This window comes from Microtus pennsylvanicus, chromosome 5, assembly GCF_037038515.1.
Source record: "Microtus pennsylvanicus isolate mMicPen1 chromosome 5, mMicPen1.hap1, whole genome shotgun sequence".
Taxonomy (NCBI): Eukaryota; Metazoa; Chordata; class Mammalia; order Rodentia; family Cricetidae; genus Microtus; species Microtus pennsylvanicus.
This window is the reverse complement of record NC_134583.1, coordinates 80,595,066-80,612,457: the sequence shown is the minus strand read 5'-3', so window position 1 is coordinate 80,612,457 and position 17,392 is coordinate 80,595,066. Positions and strand designations below refer to the sequence as shown.

The 17,392-nt window shown below is 49.2% G+C and overlaps 1 protein-coding gene across 4 annotated transcripts in view; it reads right to left on the bottom strand.

The window, feature by feature from the left end:
* Nucleotides 1–3,547: 3,547 nt before the first annotated feature.
* Nucleotides 3,548–17,392, bottom strand: part of Lrrc27 (leucine rich repeat containing 27) — a 29,207-nt gene continuing 15,362 nt past the window's right edge. For 2 of the 4 annotated variants that reach the window (XM_075972658.1, XM_075972659.1), the window contains exons 8-10: nucleotides 16,225–16,318; nucleotides 9,420–9,532; nucleotides 3,549–4,149 (exon numbers count right to left, since the gene is read on the bottom strand). In XM_075972658.1, coding sequence (XP_075828773.1) covers nucleotides 4,125–4,149; nucleotides 9,420–9,532; nucleotides 16,225–16,318 — 232 coding nt within the window. In that variant the 3' untranslated portion in view covers nucleotides 3,549–4,124. Of the gene's footprint in view, nucleotides 4,150–8,083; nucleotides 8,208–9,419; nucleotides 9,533–16,224; nucleotides 16,319–17,392 lie in introns of all 4 variants that reach the window. The other 2 variants (XM_075972656.1, XM_075972657.1) reach the window with 2 other exon arrangements.

Sequence of the window (17,392 nt, the reverse complement as noted above, 5' to 3'; positions counted from 1 at the left end):
TATTTAAGCAGCCAACAAGGAGATGGATTTGCAATTTAAACACAGGCCTTTCAGGGCCTCTTCCCAGCCCCCATCCACCTGGACAGGGAAGGAGGCCCGCAGCAAGCTGCTTCCCCTTTGGAGCCTGGGCTTGGCTTCAAGATTCACCTTGTACAGCTGTCTGGCCCCTACTTGTCACTAGCCCTGTGCCTAGCCTCCATCTTACAGATGACTTCTGCAGGTCTTGGCAGAGCACGGCCCTTCTGAGTCTCACTGACTCACTCCCCAGCTCTACTGGGGAGACTCACAGTACTCCCAACCCATGACCATGAAGGGTGCTGCCACAGCCAGCCACAGGCCTGTCCCAGGATTGCCTGGCCAGACCACTGGCGATCCACAACACACACTCACACCAGCATACCTGGGCCTGCCTCTGCTGCTTTGTTCTGAACTCACTAGGCCCTGCGGGCTTGCAGTCCCTTTTGCCAGAGCTGAGGCTTCTGAGATAGAATCAAAGGGCCTGGTCTGGGCGGAGACACAGAGTAAGGCCGGTGGTATGCAGGCCCTAAAGCCTGGTTTCCTAGGTACTGGGTAGAGTGGGCACTGGAGTACACCGGGATTGGGGGGGGGTCACTGTGGGCAGGCCACACTTCCCTGGATGTCCTTCAGGGCAAGGCCTCATTGAGTCTTTGTAGCTGGAAATCCTGGTCCTCCCACAGGTCACGGAGCAGAGCGTTAGAAGCTAGACTGTCTTCTGACCACTCTGCAAGGGCTGCTCTGAAGAGATCCTGCCCTCTAAAAATCGGGATAATTGTGACATTCTCCCATTAGGAAATGTCTCATGATTAGGAAAAGAACTCACCAGAAAACCACTGACTAAGGGTATGGACTTTGGGTTAAGATTGCTGTATTCAGTGTGACCTTGGAGGGGGTGGGGGCACCAGTAGAGTAGTGGCTGGAAACACAACCCCACGCCGCCACTCCGAGCAGCTCTCAGAGCAGCCTGGGATCAGAGACCTTCATTCAGGTGGAGCTCTGAGTTGGGGAGATTTTAACATTTAAATAGTGGCTGAGGTGTGGGAAGGGGAAAACACTCAGGGAAAGGATAAGGCAAAACCAAGCATGGGTGTGGCCCTCTTAAGAAAGTCACACTTGTGTCTTTACCAAGAATCCTGAATCTGGCAGCTTCTGAAGTGTCTCAGGGCTTGCTAAGGAGCCTTTTTTTTTCTTCAGTAAATAAGAGCGAGATGGTTCCTGGTGTACCACCGGCTAGGACAACAGCAGATAAGGAAAAACCCCAGGTCACACGGAATCATGTGGACGTTGAGTACTTACTGCAAAAATTTTATGGTCTTTGTGATATTCCCAGAAAGTTTTTGGTTTCTATCTGGGAAAAGAGCAAGGCCATCTGTGAAAGTCATGTATACACATGAACCTTAATCATGGTCCATTAATACTGTAATACTCTATTTGATTTATAGTGCCTTATGAGACAAAAGTGGAGATAGCAGGGCTTGGAAAAGCCTGGCTATTTTATGACTTAAAAAGCTAGGCAGTGGTGGCGCATGCCTTTAATCCCAGCACTTGGGAGGCAGAGGCAGGTGGATCTCTGCGAGTTCAAGGCCAGCTTGGTCTACAGAACGAGTTCCAGAACAGTCAGAGCACAGAGAAACCCTGTCTCGAAAAAACCAATACATATATGTTAATTGTGTGCATGTGTCTATATGAATCCTGGCACACATATGGAAGCCTGGGGGTCAATTTTAGGGAGTCATTTCTTGCTTTTTGCCTTGTCAAGGCAGGGTCTCTTGTTTCTGCTGCTATACAGCATACTTCATACTAGCTGGCTTGTGAGTTTCTGTGTAATTTTCCTGTCTCGCCTTCTACTTCAACTGTAGGAGTGCTGGGATTACAGATGTAAATCACCGCCTATGGCTTGAAAGATGATTTTTAAACATTGTGTTTCAGGGATTGAACTTGGGTTGGAAGGCTGGCTAGGACCTCAAAAGTCCTCCTTTTTTTATTTTTTTAAAAGATTTATGTATGAGTGCTCTGTCTTTGTGTACACCTTTATGCCAGAAGAGGGCATCAGATGCCATTACAGACGGCTGTGAGCCACCATGTGGTTGCTGGGAATTGAACTCAGGCCCTCTGGAAGAGCAATCAATGTGCTTATCCTCTGAGCTATCTTTCTAGCCCTCTCTTTTATTTTTAATGCTTCCTGTTAAATGATTTTTGGTTAAAAGAATAAGATCTTAGTTGGGCGGTGGTGGTGCACGCCTTTAATCCCAGCACTTGGTAGGTAGAGGCAGACGGATCTCTGTGAGTTCGAGGCCAGCCTAGTCTGCAAGAGCTGGTTCCAGGACAGGCTCCAAAACTACAGAGAAACCCTGTCTCAGAAAAAAAAAATAAGATCTGAGTTACGCCTCTGGCCCCAGGTAAAGATATGGCATTCTATACTGCCCAAAGGATCATGAGATTACAAAGAGTTAACTACTTGGCCTACCAATCACTTGGCCAAATAACAAATCTAAAGACTTGTTAAGGAGATAGCAGGAATGGAACCCCGTGATGATCAGAAGACTAGTGTACATTGGTTCTTTCCTACCATGTGGACTCTGGGCACTGAAGTCAGGCCATCAGGCATGTCAGCAAGCTGTGGTCACAGCTGAGCCATCTCTCTGGCCTCCTTCTCCCTCTTTCTATGTCTGTTTTGAAAGTCAGCCAAACTCCTAAGCCCGCTTGCCCTAACCCACAGGGCATTCTCACTCTTCTCTGAATGCCCACCTCCACCCCCAAGCAGCTGCTCACTGCTGATTACCTCTAATTTAAGGACAATGTCTCTTGGACTAGCAAGATGGCTTTGCCAGTAAAGGCTGACACGCCTGACGACCTGAACTCCATTCCCTAGGAACCCACATGATGAAGAGACCTGACCATCTCAAATTGTCCTTTGATCTCCATGTATTTGTTGCACATGCACGTGCATGCAAACAAATGTGCACGCACAACACAAATGTAATGACATTTTAGAGGGATGGCTTTCTTCTTATCCCTCTCTCTTGTCTCAGAAGCTGCTGTGATGTTCAGTTTTCCTGCCTTGTTTTTCTCTCAAACACTAAAAAAATGGTCTTTAACTTCCTTCCAATTTTTTTTTTAATTACTTTTGGTAGTGTGTGTTGCCTACATGTATGTATGTGCACCATGAATGTGCCTTGTGCCCATAGAGGGCAGAAGTGGGTGTTGAATCCTCTGGAACTGGAGTTACAGATGATTGTGAGCCATCTCTATAACCCTTCAAATATGTTTTCAAATTATTTTGTTTACAAGACAAGGAAATTAAAAACAGAACCCAGTTAACAAGAACTGACACAAGAGGAAACAGAAAGTCTGAATAACTCTATGCCTGCTCCCAACATCCTGAAGGAAAAGCCCTGAGTTTACAGTCACATCCAAGAGCTGGAACCTGCCATGTAATCCCTGAGTGAGTGGCAGAGGGATTACAGGGGTGGGGTGGGAGTGGCATCAAGAGGAGGTTTTAATTTTGGTGGTGGTGATGGGTGCCTAGGGATCCTACAGGGCAAAGGCATGCCTGGGGCTAGGTGTCACTGTGCATGTGTAGACAAAGGGTCTAAGCCTAAGAACACTTTGGTTTGCACAGGATAGCATGCTCCATGCTCCACTGAGTCCCATTTGAATGAAGATGGAGTCAGGCCAGTGGCCTCCCCTTCCCACTGGGTCAACGGAAACTAGGACACCTCTGTGGTTTTGGCTGAAGGCCCCTGTCAACTGGACTGGTGGAAACAGTGACAAGAGAACATTTAGGCTTGCTCACAACATTCTTCCTTTAATGCACTTAAACAAACCTATGCCTCAGAAAGGAGTCGGGTCCATCAAAAGCCGCAGCCTGTGGAGCAGCTGAAGACCCACTAGCTGCCCTCCTGCCAATCCCCACACCACATGGGGGCCTGCAGCTCTGCACTGTGGGAGGTACTTGTCATCCCTGCTGACAACACCACTTTCCTAGTATTTTGTGTTAAAAAATATATTTTGAGGCTGTGATGCTGGTGGGTGAAGCGAAAGGTTCTCAGACAGAGTTGCAAATGGGTGTTCCTTGTTCAAGGTCATCTCCAGCTTCAGTTTCCTTAATTCCTCCTGAAGTTTCTTGGCCTTTGGTGAGAAGACGAGGAGGTGTAAGTTAGACAGGCAGGACAAAGGAACCCCCACTTTGGCGCGGATGAGGTATATGTGGGAGCACTCAGGCTGCCTTTCCTCCAAGCGCCCACAAGCTGCATCTTAGTGATGTCTCCTCACTGATACGGAGGGGCCACTCAACCTGGGCTCCTGACAGCTCTTGTACCTGTGGATGCTTCCCCAGAGTTAACCACCTTGTGGGCATTTGTGTCCCCACAGCATCCCCATACCGTGCAGGCAGCAGTATGAATGAAGAATTCATTCTCAGGAAGAGAGAATCCTGAGGCCGGTGCCATAACACCCTTGGGGCTTGTGATGGCTATCCCTCTAAGCACAATCTAGCCACGAACATAGCCAGAGAGACAGAGGGCCAAGGAAGGACACTGCCCAACCTGGAATCAGGCGTGTGCTTTGTGTCCTATAGTGCCCAGCCCATCTGCCACTCAGGAAAAGGGAAAGCTGAGGCCACGGGGTGGTCATGTCTCTGTCTGAGGTCACCCGATCCTTGGGTGGAGACCTTAGCTCATCTGTCCATTTCTTCTGCCTGTCTCCTCAAGCCCAGCCACACCGTCTCAGGTCTGCACCACGCCAGGGAGTACTGTCTGCTGTTGGTCCTGTTAGTGCCCGTCTATAGCTTTGCCTCTTTTTAGACTGCGCTGTTGCTGTGTCCTTTGTGCCCGCCATTCAGTGTGCCCAAACTGGACACCCCTCCCAAGCCTCTTCTCCTGGACAAACCTGTCATGGGGAACTTTGGGCCAGAGGCTCAGCCCCTGGCAAGCAGCCTGGGGCATTTTATTTTTTTCTTGCTCTATTTAGCCCTCTGACAACTCCCTTCAGGCAGAATTCATTCCAATGGCCCTGAAGAGGCTGGGCAGGAAGCAGCATTTTTAAAGGACTGAGTGGAATTTATACTGCTCTGGCCTTGACCTCTACGAGCTCTCTAGTGGTGGGATTTTCTAGTCCTTGGTCAGGACATCGAGCTACTAACACGTGGACTATGATGCCCCTTCTCTAATTGTACTTTTTTTTTGAGACAGGGTCTTGTGTACCCCACTCTAGCCTGAGCCTCACTGTGCAGCCAAGTATGACCCTGGGACTCCTAATCCTCCTCCCTCTACTCCGAAGTGCTGGGACTGTAAGCACGTGCCATCATGTCCCATGTACTTCAGCTCAAACTCATGGTTTCATGGATGCTAGGAAAGCTAATTTGTTTCTTTCTAAATGTTCCTTTCACTTGCTCTGGAATCTCCTAAAATATGCCAGCACGTGTTGAACCTCTCAGACCCATCTTCTGGTTGTTGCTGTCTTAAAATCTTGTTTCCATTCTGTCATCCACCTCCATTTTCTTTTCATTCTGCTTCCTGGGGGATTTATTTAATTTCACCTCCGGGCACTTGCCCTGGTTCATGGTAGCAGTTGCTTCCACCAATGCCCAGGGACTAACACTGTCAAGTGTTGCTGCTGCTGCTGTTGTTGCTGCTACTGCTTCAAAAGTTTTAGATGTTTTTGTTTTACGTGTGTGAGTGTTTTGCCTGCATAAATGTATGTGCACCACATGTGCCTGGTGCCATGGAGGTCAGAGATCGCACTAGGTTCCCTGCAATGAAGAGTTAAAGGTGCTTGTAAGCCCGGCGATGGTGGCGCACGCCTTTAATCCCAGCACTCGGGAGGCAGAGGCAAGCGGATCTCTGTGAGTTCGAGACCAGCCTGGTCTACAGAGTTAGTTCCAGGACAGGCTCCAAAGCCACAGAGGAGCCCTGTCTCGAAAAAAAAAAACCAAAAACAAAATTAAGGTGCTTGTAAGCCGCTGTGTAGGTGCTGGGAACTGATCTTAGATCCTCCAGAAGAGCAGCAAGTGCTCCAGCCCTATTGTGCACTTCTTAATTGGGTCTCTGTCTCTTTCTGCTTTCCTCCAGGCTTGCTGAGGCCTCTCCTGAAAGGCCAAGCACAGGCGGGTTCCCCATGCATCGGGATGAGACCTCAGAAGACAACCAGACCTTACAGGTGCTGCTGGGAACCCACTGGCCACTCTGCTGGGACAGTTCCAGGGAGCACCCATGCCATCTGTCAGTTAGAGGGCCGGAGAGCAGTGCACTGAGAAGGCTCTTCCTGCCCTTCCAGGTGGTGAAAAGCAGAGGCTTTGTGACAGTGACACTGGGTCCCCAGGACCCCATAGTAGCTCCTCTACATCGACCAGCTCACCTGGAGGCAGACCCTCAGGGTGCCCTCACACACCAGGGTGACAGGTCCTTATCAGAGCCAGGAAGGCATCCCGTGGCTCCTGTCACCACACCTCTATCCTGCTTCCCTAGGCAGGCTATGCTGGGTGGGTGACTCCAGGGGACAGACTTTCAGCTTTTACCCACTGTCCCCAGATTTTCACTCTTTTTTTTTTAATTTTTAAGCTTGGCAGTGGTGGTACACACCTTTAATCCTAGCACTCAGGAGGCAGAGGCAGGTGGATCTCTGTGAGTTTGGCCAGCCTGGTCTACAAGAGCTGGTTCCAGTACAGGTTCTGAAGCTACAGAGAAACCCTGTCTCGAAAAACAAAACAACAACAAATAAAACCAAAACAGAAGTCCATCATGTTTTCATTGTATTTCCACCCTCTTCCAATCTTCACAGATTCACACTCCCTCCCTACCTACCTGACTTTGTGTTCCCCCTAAATATTCTTGGCTGTGTGGCTTACTGAAGTGTGGTTAACTGACTATCACCAGGGGCAGACCCCTAGGGGATCCACACATACCTAACATTTGTCAATAGCCTCTCTGCTCAGACTGGGACTTGGTAACAAATCCATACTGGACATGTGGCTGCCACAATTTGGTCTGGGTTTGCAGTCTTGTGTTTTAGGGTTCTGTAGAATGAACCTCATAACTGGTTGGTGTTTTCTCTATCTCTCAGCAGGCTCCTAATACTATACCTCCAGGGACTTTCTTCTTACAAAACTTTGCTGGCCTCAGTATGTGTTAGGTTTCAGGCTCAGCTATTATGGCAAAGGTCAGATAAGAGTGACTGAAAACCAGGGGGTGTGGCATCTCTGCGAGGCCAGAGCCAGGGCTGTAGACTCCCTGCAGCTGTTACTGGGTATTCATGGCTTTCACCGCAGAGCTGTCTTGTCTCTGCCTTTTTCTCTCTTCCTGCTGTGGTGCAGTGTTGATTAATCTAGGTGCAAAATGTGACATGCCGATGTGCCAATGTGGAGGGTGCGTGGTGGGTTTGTGGCCAGGGTTGACTTTTGTCCGTCTGGACAGAACAGAAATGCAACCACAGAGAGGCTGTGAAGAAAGCCTGCTTTGAACTAATGACAGATTAACCTGGAACTAAGCCAAGGTGGGGTCATGGGCACCCAAGTACCACTATCATAAAACTTCTTTTTCCTTCTACCAGCTTCCTGTCAGGGTAGGAAGGGCCTTTGCTCTGGATTCTCCCACAAGCAGGGTACTGAGGTGAAAGGTGGGTGCAGATGGTTTCAGCCATTAGGTGGCAACGTGGTTAGACAACAAGGATTTAGGTGTATAATTTGCTCTGTTTAGGAGCTCAGAGGTGTGGTCATTCGGATCCCTGTGAATTGGCACACTGCTCTCTCCCCAGGCAACAGCAATGAACCCTCTCTAAGAAGCTCCATTTCAGCCAACAGCCTGCTCTCTGGGTGTGAAGCCTTAAGCAAAGACTGCGCAGACTAAGGAATGGACTAGTTCTGTCATCAGTCCTCAGAGGCCCTAAGCTGTCATGCGTATCCCATTATGTCTAGTGCAGCTGAGAGCTAACAATGTGGCCAGGATATTTTTCTGGAGGCCCCTAATACATACACACATGGCAGGCATTAGAGGGCACTTGCTCCACAGTGATACAAAGAGTTCCATTTCATTAATGAGACATTCGTAAACAGGGCAACGGAACTCACAGTTTCCAGGTCCTGGTTGGCTATCTTCATGTCTTGTAGTGGGTTGGTACCCAGAAAATTGCGAGCACAGATCTGCTCTGTATGCCGCCTTATCTTCTCCTCCAGGTCTGCTAACGGTGAGGCGCTGGGACACAGACACTTACTGCTTGGATGCTGGCCTTAGGCTAGCAGCCCTCATTCCAACCATAGAGAAACCTTTCCCCACAGCCCATGAGCCATCTGAGGTACCATGTGGCTCCCGGCCTTCCCTAGAGATGCTGGCCTTGAGGCGACATCTTTCCCAGAAGGTCATTATGCTTAAACACCCTCAAGTTGGGGCTGGAGAGGTGGCTTAGAGGTTAGAAGCACCCCAGAGCTTATCAGGACCTAGGTTTGGTTCCCAGCACCCCCTGGAGGCTAACACCCATCTATAACTTCAGATCCAGAGCTATGTGGCTGTGCCTGTTTTTTAGCAGTCTGATTTGTGCATGCGGAGAACAGCATTCCTTTTCATAGGTAACACAGTTTTACTGAACCTTTAGACAGACCAGAACATCTCATTGACCTGAGATTTTTAAATACATCTCTATCTCTGCTAACATCAGGCTGAGACTCCAAGGTTGCTATTTGTGGACCGTAAACAGAATGATTTAGAATGGCAGAAAGAGGCCAGAAATCTCTGGCTAAATGCCAGGAGGTTCCCACTCCCTTCCCACACAGTTGGTTCTCTGCTACCTGCCCTGGACCCTGCAGGGCTTCTACACTGTCCCACTGGCTTGGTTCAGGGATCCCCCACCCCCAATATTGGTCCTTTTTGGCACCAACTTTCCTCAATGCTCTCCTGAGTTCCAGATGGGTCTGCTAGCTAGCCTAAGCTCTTAGGACAATCGCCACACTTCTCTCCCAATTAGCAACCTGGCGACTCCTTGGCCAGAGACTCCAATACTAGGGTGTCAAATGCTAAGGGACCATAAACCAGCCTTCTCATGTGTTCTGCCTTTCTTTCATGGAATCTTTTGGCAGGAGCCATGACCAACACACCCTGATGGGAAGGCTAGGTGTAGTCCTAAGGGCTGAAAAGACAGGACTTAGGGTGAGACAAGGGCTCAGGCACCAGAACAACTGGGGAAGGGTGAGGCTGGTGGTGCCTGCAGCTATATCCTGGAGTGGGCATCTTCTGAGTCCTGCCGGTCATCTGGTAGGGTAATGGAATACCAAGCATGGGGATCAGGTCTTTCTAGATCATCCACTATGCTGAGTGCTCACACAAGGCTAGACATTCCATGGCACTTGGTACATGCCTTGGGCAGCCTGTGGCACTGAGCTGCGGAGCCGGGAATGCAGAACTGCCACCAACCTGAAACTCCTTTGCACTGTCCTCTCTCTGCTGGCCTTCATTTTCCCGAGTGGATTCGCTGGTGTTTTCCCATGGTCTATCAGATCTGTGGCAAAGGGGATCTTTGATGCCATCTAGAAAAATGAAAAAAGCTATTTCCAGCAATGCATGCAAAGGCTGCTCTTATTTCCAGCAATGCATGCAAAGGCTGCTCTTTTTTTTTTTTTTTTTTTGTTTTTCGAGACAGGGTTTCTCTGTGGCTTTGGAGCCTGTCCTGGAACTAGCTCTGTAGACCAGGCTGGTCTCGAACTCACAGAGATCCGCCTGCCTCTGCCTCCCGAGTGCTGGGATTAAAGGCTGCTCTTATTTCCAGCAATGCATGCAAAGGCTGCGCTTCCCCACAGGCCCACCTGCCCTGCTAGGCCACCCAAGGGGACATTCTTTATAGGCCTCCCTGTCCTATAGCTTGACTAATAGCCGCTCCCACCTTGGTCCTTGGTGCAGGCATCTCTCAAATGTCCCAGCAGCCCAGGTTGGAGTGGAGGCAGTTTAGAGCAAGGTACCCTGGGTGAGCTCAAAGTTGCTATAGTTGACCTAGGATACCCTGAGACGCTGTCACGTGACAGAAAACACATTACTGTAACAGGACTCCAGTCGTTTAGACAGGTGTGAGTTAGTTTTAAATCACAAAGTTTCAAGCTAATATGTAAGTGCTAATACAAACCAAGTACAGGCCTTGAACTTGGCTAGCCTGCAGGCCATAGATCTAGACATCGTGAGTAGAACAGGTAACAACCTACAAGTGACTCAGTTCTCCCCCCTCCCATAAAGAAACCGCATCCTGAGGGACACCAGGGCATATCCGGTTGTGCCCATTGGCATCCCACCCCCCTGCACTCCATGGCCCTCAAGGCCAAGTAGTTCTAGATCTTTCCACAGGTCAGAGTACTCTCAGTGTCTTTCTAGGACATTCCACAGCCGCTCGGCCATGTTGCCTGAGTGGTTCCCATCTCAGATTTCCCTAAATTGTAGGAAGTGAGAACAGAGCATGGGAGATCAGCCCAGCTGAGAGAGGAAGCTCGTGTGATCTTTTAATGTTAATGGGCCACCTGGTGTTAAGGAAACACAGCCCACTCCTCGCAGCATCTTGGGCACACTCCTCATTCCTGGACAGCCCGATGTCACTCAGATTAATGGCCACCCATTCCCCATTTGGCCTTCCTTATCCACTGTGATTTATGTAGACATAGCCTCTCTTCCTAGTAGTCCTGCCTTCTGCCCTATAGCCTGAGTCACCCTGTCTCCTGACTGCTATGGCCTTCCTGCAGGGCCCTTCTACTCCATGTCACAGACACAGCTCCAGGCTAGTCTTCGAATTCTTCTCGGGCTATGAAAGAGACCTCCTGTCTGATCCCAGCTCCCCACGCCCACCCAGTCCCCATGTGTCTTCAGAGCCAACCTAAGGCTCAGTTCTAATGTTTGGAACCTGAGCTGTCCTGTCCCCTCTTAATACTAGAGGTAAAGGGATTTCATCCTAGTAATTACAGAAACAAACATTTCTGTCTTACTCCCAGGCCTTTTGCTGTAGTGGCTGGCTTCCTGCAGAGCCATCAGATGGCATCTGAAGCTGTTTCTGCAGCTCCAGCAAGCAGATATGCCTGGACAGGATGTGTTGGTAAGGGCAACAAAGACCACGTGACCAGCACTGCTCACTGCTGCCTCCAGGGGATGAGGTGGGGAACTAGCCCAGCCCCAGATTCAGGAGCTTAAGTGTGTGTGTGTCTATCTCTGCAATGTGCAAGGTGTGTGCGCGGTTGCCTGTTCGTGGGAGGCAGGCTGTTAGACTCCAAGGCTGACTAAACAGAGTGAGATGAGTGGAGGGTGTGAGGCCTGGGGAGGGGTGAATCTCCTGCTGGGGTTCCTGCTGGGTGCTATCTGCCTGCCAGGGTGGACTTTGAGCTCAGCCAGACTGTGCCCCCCTATCAGACTTGTATCTCCCCTTCTCAGTTGAAGATTTCCAGGGCTGGGGTCTTATCTGCCAGGGTGTGCAGTTCAAACCCAGCATTCCTGGCTCTCTGAAAGGCCTGGAACCCAGGAAGATACAGTTAGGGGACAGGAGCCGCCACACCCTTCTTTTACAGCTCTTCCCCGGAAATGCATAGGGCTGGGACACAGCAGAATTCCACATGCTTGCTGGTTGTGACAGCTGCTTTACCATAGGAGGTCAAAAATCTTCCACAGAAATTCCAACAGAAAGAATGCATGATGCTAAATCCAGGTGGTTTCCTTTTTTCCTCATTAAAGCCAGATATTACTTGTTTTAATAATTAAAGACATGCTTGGGGGTGGGGGATGCTCATCTATATATAATTTACTATTACAGAAAAACAGGCAAGAAAAAAAAATCATCCAAATACCCAATCTCCTAATAACAAAAAGAATGCAAATGCTTGAAAACTGGGCAAACCTTCAGGCACAGGGAATGCTGGTGCTGGGGGAGGTTCCCAGCTTTATAAGAGAGTGTCAAACATGCAATTGCTATGGAGGCCCAGAAAAACAGGTTCAAAGGTTGTAGACAAAGCTGGCTTCAGAACAACATGGAGAAGAAAAATGTATGCCTTTTCTCAATCGGGTGGCAGACCTGGAGTCCCACCCAGTGTCCAATCTCAGAAGTCTTTTAGCAGTCAGCGCCTGCATGGGGTAAGAGCTGCACATTTACATGTCACAGGAAGCACAGGTAAGGCAAGTGGGCTTTGCAAAGGCCTTTCCTCACTCCACGTGGTAATTACCCCTGCTTGGCACACAGAGCTCCAGGCTGGAGCGTCAGCTCCGCCCAGCAGCCTCCAGCCATGCACAGCACTCTGGCACCCTCTAGCCATCACCAGCCCAACTGCAGGAGCCTGTACAGGCTGAGAGCTTCCCTTAGGCTGGCACAGGGTCATGCCATCTACTGTGAGTCCCTACTGTGTGTTTGTGCAGATGACAAAATACACAACTTTGTCACATGCTTCAATTAGATTGCCGTCATCTCCGAAAAATGAACTCTCAAAAGTGTCCAAAGAACACTAGTTTTGTTGTTGTTTGTTTGTTTCTGAGGCAAGGCCCCATGTAGCCCAGGCTGGCTTGAAACTCAGTCCACAGCCGATTCTCCTGTATCTGCCTCCCAATTTCATGCCCAGTTTCTGTGGTGCTGGGGGCTCTTACCCAGGGCTTTGTGCACGCCAGGAAAGCACTCTCAGCTGAACAACATCCTCAGTCTGCTGCCTCATTATTAAGATGTTTCCTAAGGAGGCTGCTGGGGGCTGTGCTCATAGACTGTTCATTGTTCAGGGTCCTCACTGGACAGGTGGGACAGAGCGTACCAAATGGATTTCTAGCTCTTTGGATTTTCTCTGTGAACTGTTCGTCTCCTCCTCTGTCCACTTCTCTTTTAATCTTTGATTTCTTTTTAAAAATATTTTTTAAAAATGTATTTTTATTTTATGTGCACTGAGTTCCTTCCCTACATGTATGTCTATGTACCATATGTATGCCTGGTGCCCAAGGAGACTAGAAGAGGTCACTGGATCCCTCATAATTGGAGTAACAGTGTGAGCTGCCATGTGGGTACTGGGCACTGAATCCAGGTCCCCTGTAAGAATGGCAAGTGTTCTTAACCACTGATTGTTCTTTCCAAGCCTCTTCAGTTTCTTTTTTCTTTTTCTATTTCCTTTCTTTCATTCCTTCTTTTTTGGGGGGGGGTGTTTGAGACAGGGGACTTCTGTGTAGCTCTGGCTGTCCTAGAACTTGCTCTGTAGACCAAACTTGTCTCCCCAGTGCTGGGATTAAAGGCATGCACCACCACTACCTAGCTGATGAAATATTTTTAACGTTTTTTTTCTAAATTCATACTTTTTAAATATTTACTTATTTATTACGTATACAATATTCTTTCTGCGTGTATGCCTGAAGGCCAGAAGAGGGCACCAGACCTCATTACAGATGGTTGTGAGCCACCATGTGGTTGCTGGGAATTGAACTCAGGACCTTTGGAAGAGCAGGCAATGCTCTTAACCGCTGAGCCATCTCTCCAGCCCTTAACGTTTTATACATATGAAAAAACTGGGGAACAGAAAACAAGACAGACACAAACGTGAACACTTCTCATAATACAGTGTAGTGTTAAGTGAACAAGGAACACACAGCCCTCTCTGACATCACATACAATGCAGAAGGTAGTACCCCACTGGAGCAGAACAGAGCAGCCTTCAGGAACAGAGGGATCAAGGCTGGCTCCAGCATGCTTTCCCTCAAAGCCTCTATGGTCCTGACTACATCATTTAGGAAGATCCCGTTTCAGGGTCCAGGGTGACTTTCGGGCCTACTCCCGAGAAAGGCTTCCTGGATAAGAAATGCAATATAACATGAGGTAACGGGTCCTGTTTGGACTGGAGGAGCCCAAATCTCTTGAACTTCCGTCCCAAGAGATGGCCACCCTCTGACCAGAGATTGAGTAGTGGCACACAGGTGATAGAGCTGTGCCTCTACTGACCATGAGCAGGGGCCCACACCACTCATGGACCCTAACTGCACAGAACTTGAAAGCCCCACCCTCTAACTTCTGTCACTCTCCTGGGGCATTCTACTGTAGCAAACATTTCCATGGTTTTTTTTTCTTTTTTCTTAAAGTAACAAAACATTGTTTGAGTTGGATGAACAATGGCAGCCTGGGGAATGTTAGCTGACAAAGGAACCCAGGGACAGAACCCTAGCTGGCCATCGGCTGCAGCCCTGCTGCAGATGAGACCCACCAGACATCAGTGACAACGGGTCCTGCTAAGACACCATCAATGGTCGCTGACTGAGACAAATTGCACTAGAACTCAGTGACCAAGGGGAATGCATGACACACTGCCAGCAAGGCCCTTCTGCAGATCTGGTGATGAAGGGTCCTGGTGGAAATCAGTAAGAATGAGTCACAAGGCCTGGATCAGCCATGGAGGAGAGGTCAGCATGACTGCAGGGGACAAGCTTGCTACCCTGAAAAGGATCAAGACTGGTGTCTTACTTTTCTACTACTGTGAAAAGACACCCGGATCAAGGCAACTTATGAAAGGAAGAGTGCTTGCTTACAGTTTCAGTGGGTTAGTCCATGGCTGCCATGGTGGGGACATGGTGGCAGGAAGGCAGGCAGCCAAGGCACTGGAACAGTGGTTGGAAGCTTGCATGTTGAGACAACCATGGAGCAGAAAGAGAGCTAACTGAGAGGGGTGTGAGCTTTTGAAACCTTAAATCCCAGCCCTAGAGATACCTCCTCCAACAAGGCTACATATTCTAACCCTTCCCAAACAGTTCTATCAACTATAGACCAAGCATTAAAATATATGAACCCATAGAGGCCATTCTCATTCAAACTACCACAGCTGGGTAACTATGAACCCACAAGCTGCTCAGAGAAAGGTACAACATCGTTTTGTGGTATCTTTGCCCCGAAAACAAATCTCACCTAAATCCGATGAAATCAGATGGAGATACAATTGTTCAGCACTATCCCAAGGCATCAGGTCAAGGAAGACGTAGTAAGACAGAGCCACCCAGCCAGAGCACACCAGGGAACATGAATGCTAGGTGACAAGAGAACCCTACCAGAGAAGTTTGTGAGGTGCAGTCTTCCTTTGGGTCCTCATATTGCAGCACCAGGCATGCCTATTCTGACTAATGCTCTGTGATCTGGGAAGATATCAACAGCAGACGAAGGGAGGAAGGGACATATGGATTCTGAATTGATGTCCTAACTTTACTATAAATTCTAAAATTAGGGTTTTGTTTGTTTTAAAGATTTGAATTGTGCACACTGACTTCACTTGCAGGCCAGCATAGTTTGGTCAGAACAGCCTGTGCAAAATCTTGGGATCTATTGATTTTTTTAAAGATTTATTTATTTATTATGTATACAGCGTTCTGCCTGCATGTACACCTGCAGGTCAGAAGAAGGCACCGGATCTCATTACAGATAGTTGTGAGCCATCATGTGGTTGCTGGGAATTGAACTCAGGACCTTTGGAAGAGCAGCCAGTGCTCTTAACCTCTGAGCCATCTTTCCAGCCCCCAATGGCTTGATTAACAAGGAACTTTTTCTTTTTGTTTTTTTTTGGCACAGGGTTTCTCTGTGTAGCTCTGGCTGTCCTGGAACTCGCTTTGAAGACCAGGTTGGCCTGGAACTCTACAGAGATCCATCCACCTCCCTAAGTACAGGGATTAAAGAAGCACTCGGCCTGTACAAGTATGCCAGGCACATTCTGGAGGAGCAGTCGGGTCCCTGGTGCTGACCGCTTCCTGTGCCCTACTGGACCATGACCTGCAAGTGCACTGGGAGGAATTCAGAAGGGGTGCTGCACAGACATTCTGTGAAACACAGCCTTGTGGGGGGGGGCGACCCTGGGGTCAGGGATAGCTTGTAAGGCTGCTGTTCTTTAGGTCCCAAGGTGACTGGCATGAGAGGGTGCAGAGTTTACAGGATGATGCCCACAACATAGCTCAACCTAGTGGTGTTTGATCATTCCTCCTCAAGTCCTTCCTATTTCCTCCTCAACCTAGTGGTGTTTGATCATTCCCCCTCAAGTCCTTCCTATTTCCTCTTGGAACATCAAGTCCTTCAGATGGAGCCAGTAGTCAGTGGGCAGGGGGCAACCTCAAAGGCCAGGTCCGGCACACAGAGGCTTCGGCCACAGTGCCACAGGGTGGGGGCTATGTGCAGCATCACCGACTTAGAGGGATGGCCCAGACACTGTGTGTGAGCCCCACTGAGCTCGCACATGAGGCCAGAGCCACCTGGTCTGCCACGTACCATGTTCCTATGTGGTGGCTGGAATTTATTGACCTCCCTCCTGCTCCTCATCAGCTGGGTCTGCTCTCTCCACTCCTGCAAAGTTCTCTTGTCTCTGGAGAAAAAGCACGGTCACATTAAAGTCACAAGCCAGATGTTACTTTAAGCAGAGCTCGCAAGATCTGCTGTCATTTCAGCTTCACAGCCTTCTCCCATCGACCTGTCCTTAGAGCTAGTGGGAGGCTGGGAGTATCCTCCATTCCCTAGCCCCTCCCTTCTCCTGGGCTTCTTCCAGCCACTTTGAGCAGAGACAGGGTAGACAGATTCCAACTGAGACCCCCTGGACTTGGGTTGTACTTCCTGCTGTAGGCTGTTACTTTGCTGTGGCAGCCAAGTTCCCCAAGTTCCCTACTGGCCAGGAAGGAACCAGCTAGGCTGTAGACCCTGCTCAGAATCATGGCAGCTTCTCACAAGGATACTGGTCTAAATAGTGTATATCTTCCATCTTGTTCAACCTCAGGGACCAAGTGAGCCTCTAGGGATAGAGTGTTCACAAGATCCAGAGAGGCAGAGATACAAAGAAACCTTGCTATATTAAAACCACCTCTGCTGTTTCAAGTCCACCTGCCTGTTGGCACCAACTTTAGCCATTGGCTCCAGTGGCTGGAGCCCCAAATCCTGTTCCAGATCAGCTTCTTCTTGCCCTCCTTAGAGACACCTGTGCACTGGCTCATGCTTACCCTGCCTGGGCCTCCCCATCTCTCTTCTGAACTATCCCCTGTCTAGATGCCAAAGTTCCCTGGTTCCAATACGGGATACAGAGCTGAGTTCTCCCCTATACCTCCTGCCTAGATGGCCCAATCCCCAGCTCCCAGTGTTCAGACATGCTCCAAATCGTCCACTTGCTCCTGGTCAAAGGATTCTATTTACTTAGCCACCTCTCCATCACAAGGAGCAGAAGGGATCTGCTCACCCTGCACGAAGCTCCTAATTGGGGAAGTAAGAACCCCCATAGCTGCTCAGCAAGGGACCACAACAGAGGTAAGACAATGGAGATAATTCACTGGTTCTTTGTACACAAGGCACGTTCTCAACAACGGTGAGTGACCCGCTATGGAAGAAGACAACCGGGTTGACTACAGGGTGTCTGGTATGATGCTGGCATGGGCTAGCACAGATGCTGCTTGTG